At 29.6% G+C, this 22,674-nt stretch overlaps 2 protein-coding genes across 3 annotated transcripts; both read left to right on the top strand.

Annotated features, from left to right (window-relative positions):
• Window positions 1–9,031: 9,031 nt before the first annotated feature.
• LOC100527571 (uncharacterized) lies at window positions 9,032–12,333 on the top strand. The gene is made up of 2 exons (NM_001251126.2): window positions 9,032–9,140; window positions 11,006–12,333. The coding sequence occupies exons 1-2, from the start codon at window positions 9,102–9,104 to the stop codon at window positions 12,233–12,235; spliced, it is 1,269 nt and encodes a 422-aa protein (NP_001238055.2). The 5' UTR covers window positions 9,032–9,101; the 3' UTR covers window positions 12,236–12,333.
• Window positions 12,334–14,366: 2,033 nt separating this feature from the next.
• LOC100784608 (coatomer subunit gamma-2) lies at window positions 14,367–21,369 on the top strand. Of its 2 annotated transcripts, XM_003527177.4 has the most exons (18): window positions 14,367–14,576; window positions 15,008–15,105; window positions 15,213–15,263; window positions 15,354–15,467; window positions 15,578–15,778; window positions 15,854–15,955; window positions 16,801–16,908; window positions 16,987–17,217; window positions 17,477–17,727; window positions 17,844–18,015; window positions 18,119–18,274; window positions 18,375–18,425; window positions 18,844–18,984; window positions 19,054–19,239; window positions 19,331–19,462; window positions 19,544–19,717; window positions 19,903–20,142; window positions 20,890–21,369. In XM_003527177.4, exons 1-18 carry the CDS (start codon window positions 14,531–14,533, stop codon window positions 21,082–21,084), a joined length of 2,649 nt encoding a protein of 882 aa, XP_003527225.1. In that variant the 5' UTR covers window positions 14,367–14,530; the 3' UTR covers window positions 21,085–21,369. The 2 variants fall into 2 exon arrangements, with proteins under 2 accessions (XP_003527225.1, XP_040872155.1); XM_041016221.1 differs by having other exon boundaries at window positions 14,368–14,576; window positions 15,578–15,955.
• The last annotated feature ends 1,305 nt before the right edge of the window (window positions 21,370–22,674 follow it).

Below are 22,674 nucleotides of genomic sequence, written 5' to 3'. Positions count from 1 at the left end.
TTTAAACTAAGATAATAAATATGTCTCTATCTTAACAAATACATATTAGATATTAAAATAAAAAATATTTGTAAAAAAAATTTAACTTAATTAATTAAATATGATACATGAATTATTTAAATCTAATGATACTATATTATTGTTTTTTTATAGATAAAATAGAATACAAAATATCCAAATTCTACATGAGAAGATATATGTTTATAGGAATGCTAGTTATAAATGCTAGTTTCCCTTTGAAATCAGGCTTGATTCTACGTGTAGAATTAACTCTCCTTCTTTGTCTTCTTTCCCCGATGAGTTATTCTGCTTTTAATAAATAACAATATGAAATTAACAAAACACAAATACTTCAAAACATCACGTACTTATTCAGGACGATTTTAAAAGGCTTGTTTGTTAAGAAAATATGCCATTTGTAAACTGTGTTTTAAAAGACGAAGTTTTATGTATAATTAGACTTTTCGCATATAAAGTATTATTCACTTACAATTTTGTCCTTTAAAAAATATCTCATTATATTAAAGGAGTAAAGTATTTATAAATTATCATTAACGTTTATTCCTTTTTTAAGGAAATTAACCATTATTCCTATTTAATACGAGACTTGTTGTAAAATGGAACAAATATATAAAAATATCAATATCTGAATAAATTATAGTATCTTATTATGTTATTAGCAATGATTATTGTTTATTTTTAAAAATTACATATTTCTTTTGATTTGTGATATGTGTTTTATATTAAATTTATATATTAAAAATTATTAACACATCTATTTTTTTTAGAAAAAATTTAAAATTATAATCTAACAAACATACTCTTTTTTTCTTAAGAATCAAAATATGTCTAATATTGACATATCTTGTGAGAGAAAAGTCACATAACTTTTTAAATAATTCTATAATATTAAATTTTGATATTTCATTTTTAGTTATTCAGTTAAGATTTAATTATTTCACTCTCCAATTAAATAAATAACTTTGTTGTATGATAATTATATATTACTCTCTGTTTTTTATTTGAAATTCATGAATATAGGCTTATTGGTGATCGTAAATATGTCATGTCTCCCATTTGTATCCGTATTTTTCTAGTACTAGCAGTCCAAAGGAGCATAAAAGTTTGTCCTTGCTCCGCAAATGGTGTTACCGCCACCCCCCATGAACAAGAAACTGCCCAATATTTTAATTGACAATTCTAGAAGATAATTGACATTCTGGCAGCCTAAACGCTTGATTTCTCTCTCTTATACGGACTGGTAAACGTGTTTCATAATGTCTTGAGTCAACATAATAACATAAGCAGAAGAGAATATTCTTACTTGCTGTACAATCAATTTTATTATAACAACTTTATTTATTATCTAGGTTCAATTTAAGTTTTTAATTTTTTTATTCAATTTAGTCTTATAATTTTTAAAATCATTTTAAAAAAAAATATATTTTATGGTGGTTTAAAATAACTTGATGATGATTTAAATTGCAACAAAATATGATTTCTTATCATTCAAACTGAAAAATTAAATTAAATTAATTTTAAAAGTTAGAGGATCAAATTAAACCTAAACAATAAATTAGAAGATAAAAAATTAATTTTATCAAATTAAAATATCATTTAGTAACCTAGGCAATAATAATCAATATTTAAGGTCAATATTAATTATTAAATTCAATTTTATTTAATATTTTTTAAAAGTAAATTGTTTTTAATTAGAAAATGGTATTGAAAACTCCTGAAAAACTTACTATAACTTTTGCCATTATTATTATATTAGTGTAATAACCTGTGTTCTATATTAGCATTTAATTTACAATTTATAATTTTATTGTGATTTTTAATTCATTTACCAATTGTTTTATATATATATATATATATATATATATATATATATATATATATATATATATATATATATATTCACATGCACATGCTTTATATCATTTAAATTTACATAAATTTTTTAAATATCTTCATAAATTTATTCTTTTTTGTATTTAACTTAGATTAGATATATATGTGCATAATTTAATAATGAAAAATACTTTAGTTTATAGTAGTATGTTTGTAATTATTAGGTTTTCTTAAAAAATAATTTCATTAAAGAAAGAAACAATTTAAATTAACTAATACAAAGATAGAATGCTTAAATAATAATTTTGTCATTTTATTTTATTTTGACTAACAATGAGAAACTCGTAATTTACTTTCTCTAACTATTTCAAATTGGTTTAGTTAATTTTCAACTACTACTTCCTCAAGCCCAATATGTTGGCGGATTTCAGATGTTTATTTTTATTATTATTATTTTGATTAGTGTGGCGCTTTATGTTGAAGCCCATTTTTGATTTTTTTTTCGGGCCATGGTTGATGGAATAAAAGTACATATTTCTATTTTTCCTACCTCTGCACATTTAATTGGCGTGGATTGTAATCGATCTTTATAAATTGCTTTCATAAAAAAAATACTAAAAATATCCTCTCTTGTTTGGTGGCAGTGGTGAAAATCATCAGATCACATTTTTAGATGATTATTTTTAAAGTAAATATTTTTTAAATAAATTAAATTTTGAAGATTGTGATTAAAAACTAATACATATAAAATATGTTTTTACTAACTTGTTTTTTTTCCATTTTATACGAAAAAATTGATTTTTTATAATATAAACTAATTACTACAAATAATTTCAAACTCTTATTAATGATTTTTACACAATACAAATCAAACTAAATAGATTATCTTAAAACAACTTTTCACTTAATATATCTAAATATAAAATTTATTTGATATAACTAATTATTAAAATAATTTATTTTTCACAACTAATCCAAATACACACTTTTTTTTTAAGGAATCCAAATACACTCTTAGTTGCCCCTTTTCTTTCTTGTTCAAACTTCATAAAAAGCATACCTAATAGCCTTTTCTTGACCCAAGGGTGTAAATGAGTTAATTTTCTCAAACATCAGGGTTTTTTTTTTTTTTTTTCGGTCGAAGAGTTATTTTTAAGATGGATAAGCAAAAGTGATTTTGTTTCGGTGGATTCTAGAGTGAAGTAGTAGTTTTTCTCCCAAATAACCGTAGGATATAATATTAAAAAAATAGACGGATTAGATTCCTTACCAGTTACCGTTCAGTATATATGTTATTATTAATTACAATTTTATCAATTTATTAGGTTATAATATGAATCAGTTAAAATCTGTAATAAATAAATAAATAAATATTATTTAGAATAGTTCTTCTCTTTGTTTCTCCTAGGCCCCAAATTCATCTTGCTATGGACGACGACAGCAACAAATCCATGCTTCACCGTTTGAGCAGCATCATCCTAAATGTGCCTTCCTTGTCCGCCGCATCATCATACTTGGATGTTTTTACATATCTGATTTTTTTTTCAGATCACCAACACATAAATTAATAGACAACTCCCAGACACAACGCACACCCACAGATAAGAAGAATGCTAACGAAGATCTCTCAAACCCAGCTTTAGATCTCCTCAGCTACAACAATCTCTGACAACATTAACGAATAATCTCTCTTCATTTTCTTTGTTACCGCTCCATCAATTTCCAAACTAAAAATGCCTTCCACTTTTTTTTTTTTAATAATTCATTCATATTAATCACGTCAAACTGAATGCACGTTGAAAGAACGGTGATATTCATTTATAGATCTCTTCACCAGTGGATTGTTGACGGTGGAAGTAAATCTTAGAAAGAAAACATAAAATATTGAAAGAGAGAGGCTACTATCAGTAATTTTGTTCCCTTAAAGTCACGGTGAGGGAGGGAGTTTTGGACTTCACCCTAGAAGCCACCGTTGGTTTCATGGTTGACGTCTATTTGTTGAAGATAACAAGGTTAATTCGTCCGTCTTCTAATTCAAGCAAATGAAAATTAGTTGTCAGCTGTCACGTTTTAAGATTTATTAAGGCAGGATAGAGAAGCTGGTGGGGCATATCAACACATCGTTGACAAATTAACGATCTTGATTAGGTTTCTATATTCTGGATGAGCTTTAATGGGATCCAGAAAAATCATGTCTCTAAAATGAACTTAATGTATGTACATTCATCTTCAACCTAATACTAGTGTTCCTTCTCCATTTACTCTATCAGAATGAATAAACGGGTGTTTTTAGGTTTTCAAACTAAAATCAAAACATGCTCTAAATAAAATAACACGTAACAGTGATAAAATAAATAAACCTCTTACCCCTTTTGGAGGTGGAGGTGTACTTATTTATTTATTAACTACAAGGGGAATTGATTCATGTATAAGTGAATCAATAAAAACACAGATTCAAAATTATGAGATAGAGACAGTTAACTTATTGTTAAATGTATCAATTTTATCATAAGTAATAAAAATTAAAATGAAAGTCTAAGTGTCGAATTCATAAAAAATTTGATTATACTTAAGTGATGCAAACTCAATTATTAAGCAATAAAAATAAGTAAAAGAAGAAAGAGATAATGAATTGTAAGTGTGAAAATTTAGGGCTAAAGAAAAAAAAAAGATAACAAGAAAAATAAATAATAAGTTAAAATGTGAAAAAGATGAAATTAGAATGTAATGATGTTAGAACCTAATAGGTTAAAATTATTTATAAAATAATGTAATGTAGTAGATTTTTTTTAATTAATAAAATTATTGTTTTCACTCGTATTTATTGAATTATTTTATCTTTAATTTTGCACACGAAAGACCTAGTTTTTCATGGCTGTGGCTTGGGAAGAATCTGAAAAGAAAAAAAAAGAGTTTGAGAAGGTATGGTAGTTGGTTTGATGAGAAAGGAACTGAATCAGCTTCTTCTCTTGCCACAGCTTGGGAGAATTTGTTGGATCTCTCTTAGGAAAATGAATGGCCATTCTTTTCCCTATCTTTAAATCTTTCAAAGTGAAAAACACCATTAGTGGAAGGGTCTATATGGTTGTGGTCCATACGAGCATGTGTGTGCTCAGTGTCTAGTTTTGGCTGACCCATGGCATGCACTTCAGTCAGACCAGAATATATATCTTGTATATTACTAAAGGAGTTTTTGTGAACATCTGCAAGTGCAAGTTCCAAGTATTTGTTTTCTGTTCCAGCCAATTCCCTGGCTCGGCTTCCATAGGAACAGTGCAACAAATTAAGAAATTAGGAATGAACAAAAGAAAATTTTATTGTTTACAAATGGTTGCTGCTTGCTTCTTAATTAAAGAAATTAACCAACAAAGAGACAGTGTTGCAAGAAAAATTAAACATTTAATATACCAGGATTACTAGTAGATAAATAAAGAGAACCCGAGACATAAAATTTATGAACCCGAGACAGAAAATTTATGAACATGTTCATTTGTCCTTTGTATATATTGAATCCTTTTCCAATTATCACTTTAGTTCAACTTGAACTGAGCAAGGCAATAATAAACCGGTGGGTTAAAACTTAAAAGTGTTCAAATATAGAATCCACTTGGTTCCTGTCTATCCTAGTAATATCTAACAAATGATTTTCAAACTGATTAATATCATTTGCACGTCATTCCTCCACCAAATAGGCATAAACAAATTTTCTTTTGTTTCTACAGATAGCATAATATAAAGATTTTATATTACTTGCTGAAAACGTGAGGCTGGGGGGAGATCAATTACGGATAGTTGGCAGCAGATTCAATCAGCGTAGTAGTGGTACATAATGCGCAACTTTATTAGTACTACCAAATCAATAATATCACCGTAGATTTAACTAATCTGTATTTAAATGTCTTAATGTCAAGTCATTGGCGGAGTTCGTGAATCGTGATAACCGTGGGAGATTTTGGTGGTAGATTCTGCATGACACTATGGAGACAATTAACATTATCATTAATTAAAGTATTGAAAGATTTTGGTTTTATTACAAAAGTTAAGAAAAGGATGTGTGATAATATATGAGTAGGCTGTCTCTATTTTGTTTTATAGTGCCCTAATTATTTGTTGTGTATAAAGTTTACACATAAATATGAGAGAATATAAGTCAATTGATAACTCCAACATCAAATTACCATTTGGTGCTACAATTTTACAAACCTTGATGTGGCCATAAAAATTACGTAGATGAGGTGTATTATTTGCTTGTGAGCGTCAACTTTCTATGAATTTATCTAGACTTAAAACTAAGAAGGCTTCGTACTTGAGAATGAATGAATTAATCATTTTTTTTATAGATATTAATCAATAACTTAGTTAAGTGATTGACACAAATATATTAAAAAAAATATTTTTATAAAATATATACTTAAGCATGAGAAGAATGTTAACTTTAGCATATGGGGTGGCGAAAGACACGACAGGAGGGCGAGGGGCCATATAAAAGAGGATTTGAACATAATCAACAGGTGTGACAATTTCACCTCATTTAGAATATGAGAACAACATATTCAAGGGATATGATGTTTGACTGTTTCACTTTTGATCTTTGGATTAGAACTTTGTATGTGAAAAATCATTTTTAGAAGACTTTATATATGAAAAAAATATTTCTGGAAGAATTAATTTTATTAAAGTGTGAATATTCTTATTTAAATAAAATTGTTTGAACATCCTTATTTCTTAAGTATTAATTTATTTTTTTAGCATGATATTAATAAAAAATTATTTCTCAAAAATAATGATGAATTTTTATTAAGAATTATGAGAACATACAGAATTAATATTTATCTTTTAATATTATTTATTAAATACTCAAGAATTTATTGAGATTCGAATCCTTAACTAAGTGATTAAGGAATATAAGATTACTTGTGTCAATTTTAAGGATTAATTTGGTCAAGAGTTCAATCCTTAATTTATATGTATAATAAAATATTTGTTATAAAATATCAACTTCTTAAATAAATCTAGTACATTAAAAAATTTATTGGGAAATGGGTTTGATTTATCCATATAAAGATTTTATTTTTATGCTTTGGTGTTCTATCTTAAAGGGGTTATTTAGTATTTATATACTCGTGTTAAATATATATCCCATAACCCCTTTTATGATCGGTCTACCTTGATGTATTTATCACGTGTATTGTGTACTTTGTTACCTCTTTCTAATATACTTTTTGCCGATTTTTTTTAAAAAAACTCTCGACAGAGAGATATTCTGGATTTCTCAAAAAAAGAAATTGTTTGTCTTGAAAATACACATAGTCTTTTTATAATAAAATACACATAGTTATAGACATTAAAAAAATGTTACGAGAATATCAAAAGTTGGATTTTTTTTTTTTTTGTGAAGGAGTATATTTATTGGGTCGTAAATTAATTTAACTCACAGTGCATAATTATAATCCAAAAAAACTACATATGAGAAAAATTGAATATAATTTTTTTTACTAAATAGATTATTTCAATTAATTAATGTGACTATTGATGAAAATTAAAGTTAAAGTAAATTTCGATCAACGGCTTGTTTATTTTCTGTTTTTGAATTTTTTTTTCTATTTGAAATAATAATAAAATATAAAAAAACTGTTTAATAAGAGTATTTTTTTTAAAGGATGAAACATATATACAGTTTTGTAGGTGTTTTTAGCATTGATTTTTTCGGAGTTAACTCATGTGACTGCATCATACTTGAAGAATCAATGCTTCCTTTTGTTCCATGGTTGTTGTGAACTCATGGGGACGGTGGCGTTACCAGAAGTAGAAAAACTGAAAAAATAAAATAAAATGAAATTCTTAAACCCCTCTCAATTAATAATTAATATCAATATCTTTTTATAGAGGAATTACTATCAATAATATGTCTAGTTATAGTATATATGACCCCCTAATACAAAAATAGTATATATGGTCCACTTGGATCCGATGACTACCTAATCCGATTTAAACTAATATATTCAGTTTTTTAAGAGATATATTTATATATCCTTAAAACTCTATTATATTGTCATTTCTTATTGTTATTAATTAGTGTAGTAACCTCTGTAAAAATAAACTTAGTGTAGTAACCGTGCAAGGCGCGAGATATATTAGATTGGTATGTAGTGGTAACCTTACCTATCAATTTGTAATTAGGTAAAAAAATATGTTATTAGTGTATAAATTATTTACTTTAATTTGTATACCATCCATAATGAACATATTTTCTTTATCAGTATAAAAAGTGTTTGGCCAGCTTCTAACTTTAAGGAGAACACAAGTTGAAAAAAATTTGGCCAAGCACTACCTAACTGATGAATTATATATAACTATATATTATCTTAATTGATTGTTTATTTTAAATTATATTAAAATCGAATAATTATAAATATATACATTATCATTTTATGTATATAATATTGTTAATATTTTAAAATTAATTTTACACGAGCCACGTATTATCTTTGTAATTTAATCACATGAAGGTCCACTTAGATCTCATTATTTTCCCAATCTTGTTGTCAAATGTGTGTTTGTTAGTCTAATAATGTTAATAATATTTTACTGTAACAAAATTTGATCCATAGGAAAACATTGTACCAAAAAATATTTTACTATAAATTGAATACTATATATATCATCTTAAAGCTTGAATGTTTTTTTTTTTTTTTACTAAAAGCTTGATTGTTTGCGTTAAATCATATGAAAATTGAATAGTTATAAATATATAATCAATGAGTTGTTATTATTGTTTTATGCGTCTAAATATTATTTTTTATGAGATTTAATTAGTTTTTTATTCACAATAAAACATTTAAACAATGAAATGATAATTTTTTTTTTCAATTTATTTCACTTCATGCGATTGTTCATTATTAGACTCATTATTGAATACGTATCTTCTTTTGAAGAACATTATTAACTATCTAAACATATTATATTCCAAGCATGCAAATCATATCAGGCAAGGTAAAGCAAATAAACATCGCAATTCTCACCCCACTGAAAACTTAAGGAGTGTAAAACGTGGGGAATTACTAATTTCTAACCCAGGAATATGGAAATAATTTCCCGTGCTTCATTAGTTTTCCAAACACAGCACATGATAAACTATATGTATCTCTTATAGACGTTTGGTATCAGGCTATAAATAGGGAGAGGTTACAGAGTCATCCATGCAAGTCCATAGTCAGAGAAAGTGAGGCTTTTATTTGATTCTAAAAATGAGACGTGCTCTTGCTTTGCTTCCTCTTCTCTTCCTGGTATGTTTTCGTTGGTTCAATTAGTTCATAGTTGTTATCTCATACCTTACCATTAATTGATTGCTTGTTATGGTTTTATTTTAATTTTTAGCCCATCTAAAAGTCCCCGTAAATAGGTATGAGTATTTGACAGATGTTAAAATATATAGGCAGATTCTCTTGTAATAAGATGGTTTCCTTGGAGAGAGAAAAAAAAAAAAGCACACAAAAATGACTACATTATGACGAATGGTACGATTTATTGGTTATATTTTTCTTTTCTTGCGTCTTTTTTCTTTAACACGATCATGTCTTGCTTAAAAAGAAAAGAAAACGATCATGTCTTGTTACTGAAAATCAGAAAAGGATCCAAATCTTTTTACCGCCTATATATCATACATTAATATCTTTTGTTAGAAAAATAATATTTTCACACATACGTGACCGAAGTATACGTACACTTCAAGGAATAAGAGAGAGATTGGAAGGAAAAAATAAAAAGGAACGTAGAAAATATGATGAATGGTATGGTACGAAATAAAAAGAAGATAAAAGTAAGATGAATGTAAAAATTAAACGTGAAAAAAAATCAGAATTATTTTGTTTATTCTCTGATACGCTGATTTAATTTCATGCTGTCCCAAAGTTATTTTTAATATTATTTTTTTCCTTGCCTATACCTTTGGGATACAAAATTTATGTATTGAAATTATGAAAAACGATAGTAACACACTTTTATGGATATATTTTTTTTATTAGTTAAAATGTATTGAAAATCATAAAATTTTATGGGTCTTATACTCTTAATTTTATAGTTTTCAATTAATTTAAATCACCAATAAAAACAAATAAAGAGTATGACGCTAATCCTCCTCTTAAATTATACTATAGATTTCTTTTTTAGGAAAGTCTTGACCTATGTTTTGGCCTTTCTTATAATTTATCTCGGAATCACTATTTAGAGACTGTTAACAGAAATTTAAACATGCGATTATTTATTTTTTTACCTCTATTTATTGGAATTTTTTTGGGTACATTCTTTTTATTGGAATATTGTGTGATCTACATTTGTAATATATTGGATTAAAATTTGAAATTATCAGTAGGTACAAATAGATCAGGCCCTGTGATGGGGATTGTAGTCTAACTTATCTTAGGCTAAGCTAGACCAGACTATTTTAAGATAAAAATTAGATCAAGTTTTTTTTATAAAAAAAATATTTAGTTAAAAAGTTAGATTTTAGATTATTTAAAGAATATTTTAGTCCTATCAGGTTGTCTTATTTAAGAAATATAAATATTAATTTTTGTTAGTATTATTATTGTATTAATCTTTTTAATGTATTAAAATTATGTATTTATTTTCATTTGTAAATATTAAGCATGTTGACATACATACAGAGTTAAATCTATAAACTTATTAAAAGATAAAATTATATTTTTTTTACAGAAAATTTATACCTATTTAAAGTCCTTGTTACAAAATATACTTTTAAATAAATTACCATAAAGATCATATTAGATCTTAAAAATAAATTTATATCATATAAAATAAGTTAAACTTACTCTAATAATGTATAACATACATATTTCTGCCTTGCCTCATGCCTTAAATAATAGTGATTTTTGTTTTCATAATTGTTTAGTTTGTTTGAGATAGAATTTTTTCATATTGCCACGTTAATTGATTAATCTATTTGGATATATGACATATTTAAAAACTCTTATGTGAAATATATAGGTCTTTTAAATAGTAATATGTGTTTTTGAGTAAGGAGAGTGATACAAATTTTATTTATTTATTATTAAGATAGTAACATAATATAAATTGCATTCAGGTAATGATTTCTTTTATTTCTGTTTTCTTTTCATATTTTGTGAAAAAGTTTGTAGCGATTGGGGAATCAAGAAAAGATGGAGGAAAATATTGGAAAATGAACACGAGAGATCATCAGATGCCGAAAAAATTTAAGGCTCTCCTCAACCAAAACTTTGAGATCCAATCTGAAAAGATTCTCAAAACCAAGGAACAAATTCTTGAAGGTTCTAAACATGATTGCGAAAAATCTCTCGTTAAGAATACTCACACCACCATATTAGAAGATTTTGAACCAATATCAAGTGTTCCAATTTACAGAAATGATGACATTTATGCTAAGGAAGAAAATAAAGTTGTAAAAAACTTTGAACCAAGACCTAATGTTTCAGCTTATGGTGACAATGATGTTGATGCTAAGCCAAAGAAAAATGTCATCAAAGACTTTGAACCAAGACCCAATGTTTCAGCTTATGGTGACAATGATGTTGATGCTAAGCCAAAGAAAAATGTCATGAAAGACTTTGAACCAAGACCCAATGTTTCAGCTTATGGTGACAATGATGTTGATGTTAAGCCAAAGAAAAATGTCATGAAAGATTTTGAACCAAGACCCAATGTTTCAGCTTATGGTGGCAATGATGTTGATGCTAAGCCAAAGAAAAATGTCATGAAAGATTTTGAACCAAGACCCAATGTTTCAGCTTATGGTGGCAATGATGTTGATGCTAAGCCAAAGAAAAGTGTCACGAAAGATTTTGATCCAAGACCCAATGTTTCATCTTACAATGACAATGACATTGAAGCAGTGGAAGAAAAGAAAATCATGAAAGATTTTGAGCCAATACCTAAAGTTTCAACTTATGGTGATGATGATGTTAATACAAAGGAAAAGAAAAAAGTCATGAAAGATTTTAAACCAAGACCTAACGTTTCAGCTTATGGTGACAATAATGTTAGTGCAAAAGAAAAGAAAAAAGTCATGAAAGATTTTGAACCAAGACCTAACGTTTCAGCTTATGGTGACAATAATGTTGGTGCAGAGAAAAAGAAAAAAATCATGAAAGATTTTGAACCAAGACCTAATGTTTCAGCTTATGGTGGCAACAATGTTGATGAAGAGGCAAAAAAGAAAGTCACAAAAGATTTTGAATCAAGACCTAACATTTCAGCTTATGGTAACAATGGTGTTGATGCAAAGAAAAAAAAGAAAGTTGTGGACAATGACAACATTGATGCTCAGGGAAAGCCTCCAGAGGATTTTGAGCCTAGGCCAAATATCTCTACTTATGATGAATAGTTTAAGTGAATGCCATCTCAATCAATAGTGTGACTTATTAATAAAGTTTGTGTGTTATGCATCCAATGAATAATATGAAAATGGTATGTTTACCTTTTTTTTTTGGAACTATATAATATAACTAGTTGGAATACTTGTGTCTGTGCTTGTATAGATAATTTATAAAAACAAAATAAGATGTACGTATTCTATCAATGTTGGTTATATTAGGTGGAAAATCTGATAACACTGCTTTAATGTGTTGATTAACGATGAAGTAAACATTAATAACTTTTTATGATCTCGAACATTAACTAGGTCACCCTCGTATCCTTCACCGAGACATATAGGGTGCAAACATTCTACTTGAAAACAACTTTGAAGCCAAAGTACGTATTTATATCGAATTTCCCCTGATTCGATAGTCTCGATACTTGATTAACAATTTCTTCTATCCATTCAGGCGGCAGATTATGGGTTGGTAAAGTTTAGTTAAGACACTAAATCTAATATTTCTACTCGTATAATGGGAACATTCGGGTAAGAAAACTGTAAACCAAACCTATATATACTTGAGTTTGTTTATATGCTTATTTCAACTTTGAAGCAATGAAATAGTGTCAATTTAGTCTAACCACTTAGTCTATAAATAATTCAGATAATTTAGGAACATGGCTCCAGAGTATGCATCGAGTGGTAAGCTAACTGACAAATCTGATATGTTCTCATTCGGTATTATGCTTTTGGAGCTCGTAACAGGTTGGCGCCCAGTGGACAACACTGGGGAATATGAAGTCGACTGGGTATGCATATTAATTAATTAATTAATTCCCCCAAAACTTTCCATGTTTAATTTGAACATTCTTTCGGTTAATGAATGCTTTTCATACTAACTATTAATTAATCCATCCCATCTATCATACAAAAAGATAACGCAATATAGGATAATGCTAATTAATACTTTAAGGACATTATTTTTAAGAAACTAAAAAAATTTGTATTAGAAGACAAAAAATTATATTGTTCCTAATTTTTTTTGTATTTTTTTTATGATTTTTACGTTAAGTACTTTTTTAAATTTCTTAATTAATATCATTAGGGTATTGGTTAATAAAATCTTAACTATAATATATATTGTCTTATCTTCTTAATTGTTGCATGTGATAACATTCTAATGAAATCATATGATAATGAAGGAGATTCAAATGTTATGTAAGCATAAGATTATAAGACTGTACAACTGAAGAAATTTAAAAATTAATTGGTATTAATAATACTAATAAAATATATTTATTTTTTGATAATTTATCACTTAAGAATTTTATTGATTTGAAAGTAAATAAAATTAATCTTCAAAGTTTTAAAAAAAATTACTTATAAAAGATTCTGTGAAAAATTCTAATTAACAAAGATATTAAAAATGAAGTATCATTACATGAAATATTATAACATGAGAATCGATAACAAATAAAAAATCAGAAATATTACAATCACGTTCAGAAGATAATTACAACAAGTAGCAAATGGCTTCTATGGTGCAGCTAGTGCTGTTGTTAGCGTTAGGCACTTAGCAAAGAGGCGCCCAAGAATGAGTCAGGTAATTAATAGCTAGGGGTTAGTCATTATTATTATTATTATCATATATCCATCCTCTTGTAGGTGATTGTAGGACAGGTTAATCTATCTCTTTATCCAACCTAAAATTTTGTTAGAGTCAATTTTGTAAATTCAAATCTAACCTAATCAAAACTCCATAACTTTTGAGACAAGATTGGATGAATCCGATTTATTGACATAATAAACTAATCTTAACATTATATAATACTAACATGTAGAATTAAAGAAAAGTGCAGCTAAATTAATATATATTTTGAGTTAAGTGATACTCGTTTTAAAAACAAAATATTATTTATGAAGTGAAGAAGTTGTATTGGTAATACATAAATTACATTTACTGTTTTAAATAACTACCAAAAATACTATCTTTAAATAAGCCATTATTTGCAAAAATACACTGATTGAGTATGAAATTAAAAAGAGTATAAAAAAATATTTACACATTTTTTTGAATGATTATATTGAAAGATAGAGTAAAGAAATTTTAAATGAAAAAAATATTTAAATTAATTGTGATTAAATTTTAATTTGAACCTGAAAAATGTATCGCCCTTTGTAACTGGATCTGCATCCTAGAAGAGTACAAAGCATTAGCAACTGGTGCGTTTAAAGAGAGCAGCATTTTCCTTCTTCAGCACTGATTATTCATTTACAAACTTGAACAGAAATCTCATCTCAGTGATTCACCGGTGATTGGTGATGGCTCAGCCGCTTGTGAAGAAAGACGATGACCGCGACGACGAAGGTACACTTTCGTAATTCGGTCCCCTTTCTCTCTCATTCGCGCTTTGCTTTTTCGTTTCTCTCCATTGCCGGATCAATCTCTTCCTCTTCCAGATCCGCGTTTCATTTCCATTTCCGAATGATACAGTAGGGTTCGCCTAGTTTAGATATCTCAATTCTCAACATCCTTGTGTTGGATCTTATGTTCCTCCTCTCCGACTTCCCTAATTCTCTCTCGTTTTATTCCTTTTCGTTTGTGAATACTTGAATTGATAATTCGCAATGCAGATCGTTGAATACGTTTCCGGTGATTACTTGGTAGTGCTAGATTTTTTAGCTCTTTGTTGCGTTTTTCTTTTTTGTTCGGTCCCGAGTCAGGGTAATGTATTGTGACGAATCTTACCTATTAGTATTGATATAATTGTGAATTCCATGATTTTTGTTGTCGAGCAGCTGAGTATTCCCCCTTTCTGGGACTTGAAAAGGGGTCTGTTCTTCAGGAGGCCAGGGTTTTTAATGACCCTCAACTAGATGCTAGGAGATGTTCACAGGTTTGTGTCGTCAATTTAAAGGATGTGTGTGTTTTCATCTAGTTTCTGTAAATGATTCAGTGGTTGAATTCTTGGGCCGCTTGTTTGTTTTGTTATGTTGTTTCCAGGTTATTACAAAACTCCTATACCTACTTAATCAGGGAGAGACGTTTACAAAGGTCTAGAATGATATCCATCACCATGCTTATTTGTGGAATTATCTTAGGGATACCTATTAATCCCTTTTTGGGTAATTTTATTTTTTCTAGGTTGAAGCCACAGAAGTTTTCTTTGCTGTGACTAAGCTTTTCCAGTCTAAAGATATGGGATTAAGGAGAATGGTCTACCTGATGATAAAGGAGATCTCTCCCTCTGCTGACGAGGTTTCATTTTCTTATGCAACTTTTATTTTATTTTATATTCTTGTGTATGGTCTGTGATCTGTGTTACTAACTTGGATTATAAATATTCTATCTCTTTAATTTTTAAATAGGTTATCATCGTCACAAGCTCTCTCATGAAGGACATGAACAGCAAGATTGATATGTACCGAGCAAATGCCATTCGAGTGCTGTGTCGTATCACTGACGGAACCCTCCTTTCACAAATTGAGAGGTATTTAAAACAAGCCATTGTAGATAAAAATCCAGTTGTTGCAAGTGCTGCTCTAGTTAGTGGCATTCATCTACTCCAGGTAATAGTCATACTAATTTCCTTTTGTAATTCTTTATATATCCTCATATTCATCTATGCTTCTTGCTTATTACAGACGAATCCTGAAATTGTAAAAAGATGGAGCAATGAAGTTCAGGAAGCTGTTCAATCAAGAGCAGCCCTTGTACAATTTCATGCACTGGGTTTGCTACATCAGGTATGCTTCCAAAATTATTTGGCTCTGTACAGGGTTTTTGGTGTATTAAAGCACCTCAAAACTTGGTCTTCATTCTAGGGTCATTTAGAGTATCAAAGTGTGTGTGCTGACTTGTATCTTTCTACTGCCAGTGCATTTTCTTGAATGGTCATCTACACTTCATGGCTTATCACAGACAAACATCATAAATGAACATGTCTTCATTCTCTCCTATTACAACTTTCACCAATTACGTACTTTTCTTCCAGAGCCTGACTTCTATTTGAGCTTATGTGGGTGTTGATTTTGACTATACAAAGAGAAAGCAAAACTTCTTGAATTTAACTGGAAGAAGTTAATATTTGTTTGTTTGGTTTCTTGTCCATGTTTTGTTATCACATTGTCTTCTACAACAAAAACTTTTAGCATACTCATAGTTATACTTCTAGCTTCAAATTCAGCATCAATTTAGAAGTGGCGCTTCTTATAGTACAGTGAAAAGTTTTCAAAGTAGAGTATCTGTTCAGATATCCGTATTGCATTGTTGTTGAAGTTAGCTAAGTTTTGGATGCATTGAACCTCATGTTGGTAACTAAGTGGAAAGTTGCCTGCATAATGCTGTAAATTTTGGCACCATCCAACTCTTTACATGTCTAATGTAATTATCTTGTAGAAGTACAGTTCAAGCCGGACCATGATGGAGAATTATATTCATTAATTTCTATTCCTTTAAAGCCCTCTTATAAACTTCTTACTGCACGTCATTTTATGTTTGCCTTCTTGGAAGCCTTATTTCCTTATCATACAAAACACAAGTATAAATTCTGAAGAGAGTTGGTGGTACATGGTGATTTGAACCATTGCAGATACGACAGAACGATCGGCTAGCAGTTAGCAAGCTGGTTACCAGCTTGACAAGGGGAACTGTTCGCTCACCTTTAGCACAGTGCCTTTTGATCCGTTACACAAGTCAGGTGTGTTTCCTTTCTTGTGTACTTTATTCGTGGAATGATATTTATTTTCTTAATCTGTATCGTCCATCATATATGTAGGTTATTCATGAATCAGGCAATACACAGTCAGGGGAACGCCCCTTCTATGATTATCTTGAGAGTTGCCTTCGCCACAAGTCAGACATGGTGATTTTTGAAGCTGCCAGGGCAATAACAGAGCTCAATGGCGTAACAAGCCGAGAATTAACTCCAGCAATTACTGTTCTTCAGCTTTTCTTAAGTTCGACTAAGCCAGTCTTGAGATTTGCTGCTGTCCGCACCTTGAACAAGGTAGGCCAGGCTTTAATTACACAAATTTCACTAAAGTAATTTTTATGCTGTTGTAGAATTTGAAATAAAGAATATTTGATATGCCTCTCAAGTCTCAAACCTCACTGTCATTGGAATGAGTATTTTGAGTTTTTCCTTCTAAGATTTGGAGTTGATAGAAAATCAATACCTTCACTGGTCCCTAAATATTCTAATGAGATTTGCCGTGGTCAACCATGACAAGGTTTTTAATCATTAAGTGTGACTTGAAACTTGGCAGGTGGCAATGACGCATCCAATGGCAGTCACCAACTGCAACATTGATATGGAAAGTTTAATCTCTGACCAGAACAGAAGCATTGCTACCCTTGCTATTACTACACTTTTGAAAACAGGAAATGAATCTAGTGTGGATCGTCTTATGAAGCAGATCACAAATTTCATGTCTGATATTGCTGATGAGTTCAAAATTGTTGTTGTTGAAGCAATAAGATCATTGTGCCTGAAGTTTCCTTTAAAATATCGATCTCTGTATGTGTCCCTGAATATAGTTTTTGACTCCCCACATGCCATATGTTACATCGTGCATATTTATTTCCTAGAGGAATGTTTTATGATGATGGTTTGTATTCTGCTATTATTTTCAGGATGAACTTCCTGAGTAATATTCTTAGGGAAGAAGGGGGTTTTGATTACAAGAAGGCAATTGTAGATTCAATTGTGATTCTCATTAGAGATATCCCTGATGCAAAGGAAGTGGGGTTGCTTCATCTTTGTGAGTTCATTGAAGATTGTGAGTTCACTTATTTGTCCACGCAGGTATTACTTCCAGCTTGTGCTTCATTATTCACTGTTTGTGCATTTCTTTTGTCTGGAATTCTACATCTTGGTTGTTAACCATTTTGTTCCCCTTGTACTGTAGATACTTCACTTCCTGGGAATCGAAGGACCAAAAACATCAGACCCGAGCAAATATATTCGTTACATTTATAATAGAGTACATCTTGAGAATGCAATTGTTAGGGCCAGTGCTGTGAGCACACTGGCAAAATTTGGTGCTGCTGTTGATGTGTTAAAGGTTTTACTTGATTATATTTGCAGTGGTTTTCTCTAAAATTTATATAATATTTTTGGGGATATTTGGTGTCAACTTAAAATCTCATACTTTACTCTTTCAGCCCCGCATATTTGTTCTGCTAAGGCGATGTCTTTTTGACAGTGATGATGAGGTGAATTTCTGTACCTTGTTTTAATGTATTTTGTGGCATTTCTATAATTATGTGGCTTGAGATGCATTAGTTGTGTGGGGTTTTTTGTACATCTAGTATTAGTTGCTCATACCTGTGAGTGTAAAATTTTTATTTTGAATTGTTTAAATCTTTCAAATATATGCATGTTTGTCTACAAATCAAAACATTTTAAATACTTAAAATTTTAAAATTATGAATGACGTCCCCTGTTTGATACTTGGCCAAATATCAGCAATTAATTAGAATAGCCTGAATAAATTGGCTACTGTATAAACACTCAAAAGTTAGTCAGTTAGAACAGCGGACATAGTAAAGAATGAGGGAAATTTTTACTTCTGGGTATTTTTTAAATTATTAACCTCTTTAATACATTTTTGGTATTTTGATTTCTGTGCAGGTCCGTGATAGGGCTACACTTTACCTGGACACACTTGGAGGTGATGGTTCAGTTGTTGAGACTGATAAAGATGTAAAGGACTTCCTGTTTGGGCCATTTGATATCCCACTTGTCAATCTGGAGACTAGTTTGAAAAACTATGTAAGTCTTCCTCAGCATCTTTCTTGCTTACAATTAGTTTATCATCTCATGTGTTTAATATGAATGTAGGAACCTTCAGAAGAAGGTTTTGACATTAACTCTGTGCCCAAGGAGGTCAAGTCCCAGCCACTTGCAGAAAAGAAAGCCCCTGGTAAAAAGCCAACTGGTTTGGGTGCTCCCCCATCAACTGCAGATGCATATGAGAGGATGCTTTCGACCATTTCAGAGTGTGCAAACTTTGGGAAGCTTTTCAAGGTTCTTTCACTTGTTTCTGCTCCCACAATTCTATATTTTATGTAGTTCTTTCTGTATCTAATGTGGTATGTATTTTGATATTTTTTACCAGTCCTCAGCACCCGTGGAGCTCACTGAAGCTGAGACAGAATATGCTGTTAATGTCATTAAACACATTTTTGATAGGCATGTTGTGTTCCAGTACAACTGCACAAACACGATACCAGAGCAATTGTTGGAACATGTAATGAATATTATAGATGCTTCAAATTTTCTTAAAATAATCCAACTCCAAGGTCTTTGTAATTATTTTTCCCTATTACAGGTTATTGTGACTGTGGATGCTTCAGATGCTGATGAATTCTCAGAGGTGTTCTCCAAGCCTCTCAGGTCTCTTCCTTATGATTCACCTGGACAGACTTTTGTGGCATTTGAGAAGCCAGAGGGAGTGCCAACAGTTGGAAAATTTTCTAACATTCTGAAATTTATTGTCAAAGAGGTATTATCCTCTCTTTTTTTTTTCTGAACCTTTCTGGTTTTTTATTATTTCATGTCATGATTATGTTTATATTATAATTCAAGCGTGAAGCTTGTTTTTATATTTTTCATTTAGGGAATTTGTGGAAAATAACCTATAATATTTTTGTAGCAAACTCATCTCTAGATTAACTGGATCTTCTTCAGGTTGACCCAACCACTGGTGAGGCTGAAGATGATGGTGTCGAAGATGAATACCAGCTGGAGGATCTGGAGATTGTTGCAGCAGATTACGTGTTGAAAGTGGGGGTGTCTAATTTTAGGAATGCATGGGAAAGCTTAGGCCCTGATTTTGAGCGAGTGGATGAGTATGGTCTTGGTCCTAGAGAGAGCTTGGCTGAAGCTGTAAACACTGTTATCAACCTACTTGGCTTGGAGCCTTGTGAGGTAAGCTGATGAGGTCAATTGCTGCTTTGATAACTCTTTTTTGAGACCACTTTATTTAACTTGTGTATTGCATGTGTGTTGTGTACAACGGTTGCACAAAGTGTTTTACACGAACATTTCAACCTATGACCTCCTGTTAACTGCCTGAAACCCTCACCACTGACCACTATTAGTGCCTACTTTAATTCTACTGATTATGAGAAAGCAAGTTGATCGTACAATTTTTATAGTTTGATTGGTCTACTTGTTAGATGCTGTTACAAATTCATTTTCTATACAAGATTTTGTCAAAGCATAAACTGAAAGTTGAATGTTAATAGATAATTTTATGTATATATAATATAATTAATAAAAGATGCAAATACAGTTGGTGGATATAAAGAATTTAATGTTTGTACGCGAAGCCTAGTTGTCACTCACCCTTGTTCATTTGAAAGATTTGAAGGTTAACTTTGTGACATAGCCAAACACCTGCCTCAAGGTCGTCCATGCATGCATGTAAGACGCAGTTGTATGCACAGAGAACCTAAATTAGAAGAGATTCTTGGGTGCTTCTATTACTCAATCACACTAGAATCTCACCTCATCTTGACACTTGGCTTGTAGACTCGGCATGAGTTATTTCTCACTGCATGAGCACTTGACAAATTCTAAAAGAAAATTGGTGTATGCTTTTCTGTTACTTACTGGTATCATCTGGGAAGGTGACATCTTTTTTTATAATTTATATTTGCTGATTGTGTGCAGGGCACAGAGGAGGTTCCACCCAATTCAAGATCACACACATGCTTATTGTCAGGTGTATTCATAGGGAATGTGAAGGTGCTTGTACGGCTGTCTTTTGGACTTGATGGTCCAAAGGATGTTGCAATGAAACTGTCTGTCAGATCAGAGGATGAAACAGTCAGCGATGCCATTCATGAGATTGTGGCAAGCGGCTAGTCCATTGAGTCAAGAAATGTTGACTCAAATCAGCCCCTTTTTTGGTTAATGAGATTGGAGTTTAGCAGGCATATAGATATTGACGTTTGTAAAGAATTTCAAAATTGTAATTGTTTGTCCTTCACTCACTGCATTCTTGTTAGACTAGCAAGTATCGCGTCGGGTTTATTGCGATACACCTTCCTCATAATGATACTTCATTTTTCGGTGTAGTCAATGTAAGATGAATTTTGGGGATTTACCTAATCAACTTTTGTGTCCTCAATGAGATGGATATTTGTTGAACAACAATTGTTAATTACAGAAGGCAACTTTCTTAAAGCCGGTCGAGATTTATGCGTTTCTGTATTATGACGATGACGAGGACATGGTTATTTTTTACTTAGTTTTATTAGCCTTTAAAACATATAGAGGTCATTAATTTTTAAATAATAGAAATTATACTCAAGGTTTCCAAATGTGATTTCTTTAGTCATATTATGTCATAAATTTTAGATATTACATTGCCAAATCATGCTAAATACTAATTTAACTTCAATTTGATCAGCCAAACTCCTTCTAGGTTGGTTCAAATGGTTAGGAAAACGAGAGGTTGCGAGTTCGAAATATTTGTTAATAAAAAAAATTATTTAAACTAAACCATTTTTGTTGCAATAATAGGATTTTTATTCCGAAGCTATTTGAAAATATTTCTTAGCATTTATTTTTGTTGTTACCCGTTCAAGTAATATGAGTGGAGACAGATGATGAACTTGAACAAGAATTGTATTAATTAGGGGAAATACCATTGACAAGTGATTGAGGAAGCGTGAACGATACTAAGGGAACAACTATGCGTGTCAAAATATCAAGCACTGGAACCACAAGCGGTGTGTGCTTGTGGAGGTAATTTTTTTTTCGATTTTTTTATTTGGAGTCTATTTCAAATTATTATTAAAAATAAAATGAATAAGACTTCGAAGTCATAATATTTATTATAACTTATTATTTTTTACTTTTTTTTAACTGAATTTTTGTACGATTTTAAAGTCATATATGTTTTTTTTTTGTTTTTTTATATCTTATGAATTTAAAGTTATAAGTTTTTTTTGTTATTTTTTAAATCTTTAAAGTTTTTTCTTTTAAAATTTTTAATTTATTTTTATTTTCTTTTTTTTGCTTTCATTTTTTAAATTATAAATAATTTTATTTATTTAATTATTAAATAAATATAATATAATTTTTATTTTTTATTTTTTAAATTTGTATTGTTCATTTTATATTAATTTATTATATTATTTTTAATTTAGTAACTAATTTTATTATTAAATCATTAGATGTTGTTAATAGTAAATTCTTTTATATAAAATAAATAATATTATTTCATAAAGTATAACTTAATATTAATAACAAAATATTTTAATATTTGTTTTAGAATTTTATTTTTTTAAAATTTAAGTATTTAAAATAAAAAAAAAATATTCAAAAAAATATATTAAATAACATTATGTTAGTTTTGTATTTCATTTACAAAACAAATTAAATACAATAACATTATTAAAAAATTATCTAAATTTTAAATATACAAAATATATCAAATAAAATAATATT

The sequence above is a fragment of the Glycine max genome, chromosome 6, assembly GCF_000004515.6.
Source record: "Glycine max cultivar Williams 82 chromosome 6, Glycine_max_v4.0, whole genome shotgun sequence".
In the NCBI taxonomy this organism is placed as follows: Eukaryota; Viridiplantae; Streptophyta; class Magnoliopsida; order Fabales; family Fabaceae; genus Glycine; species Glycine max.
Note: the sequence above shows the minus strand (reverse complement) of the source record. Positions and strands in the feature narration are given on the sequence as shown.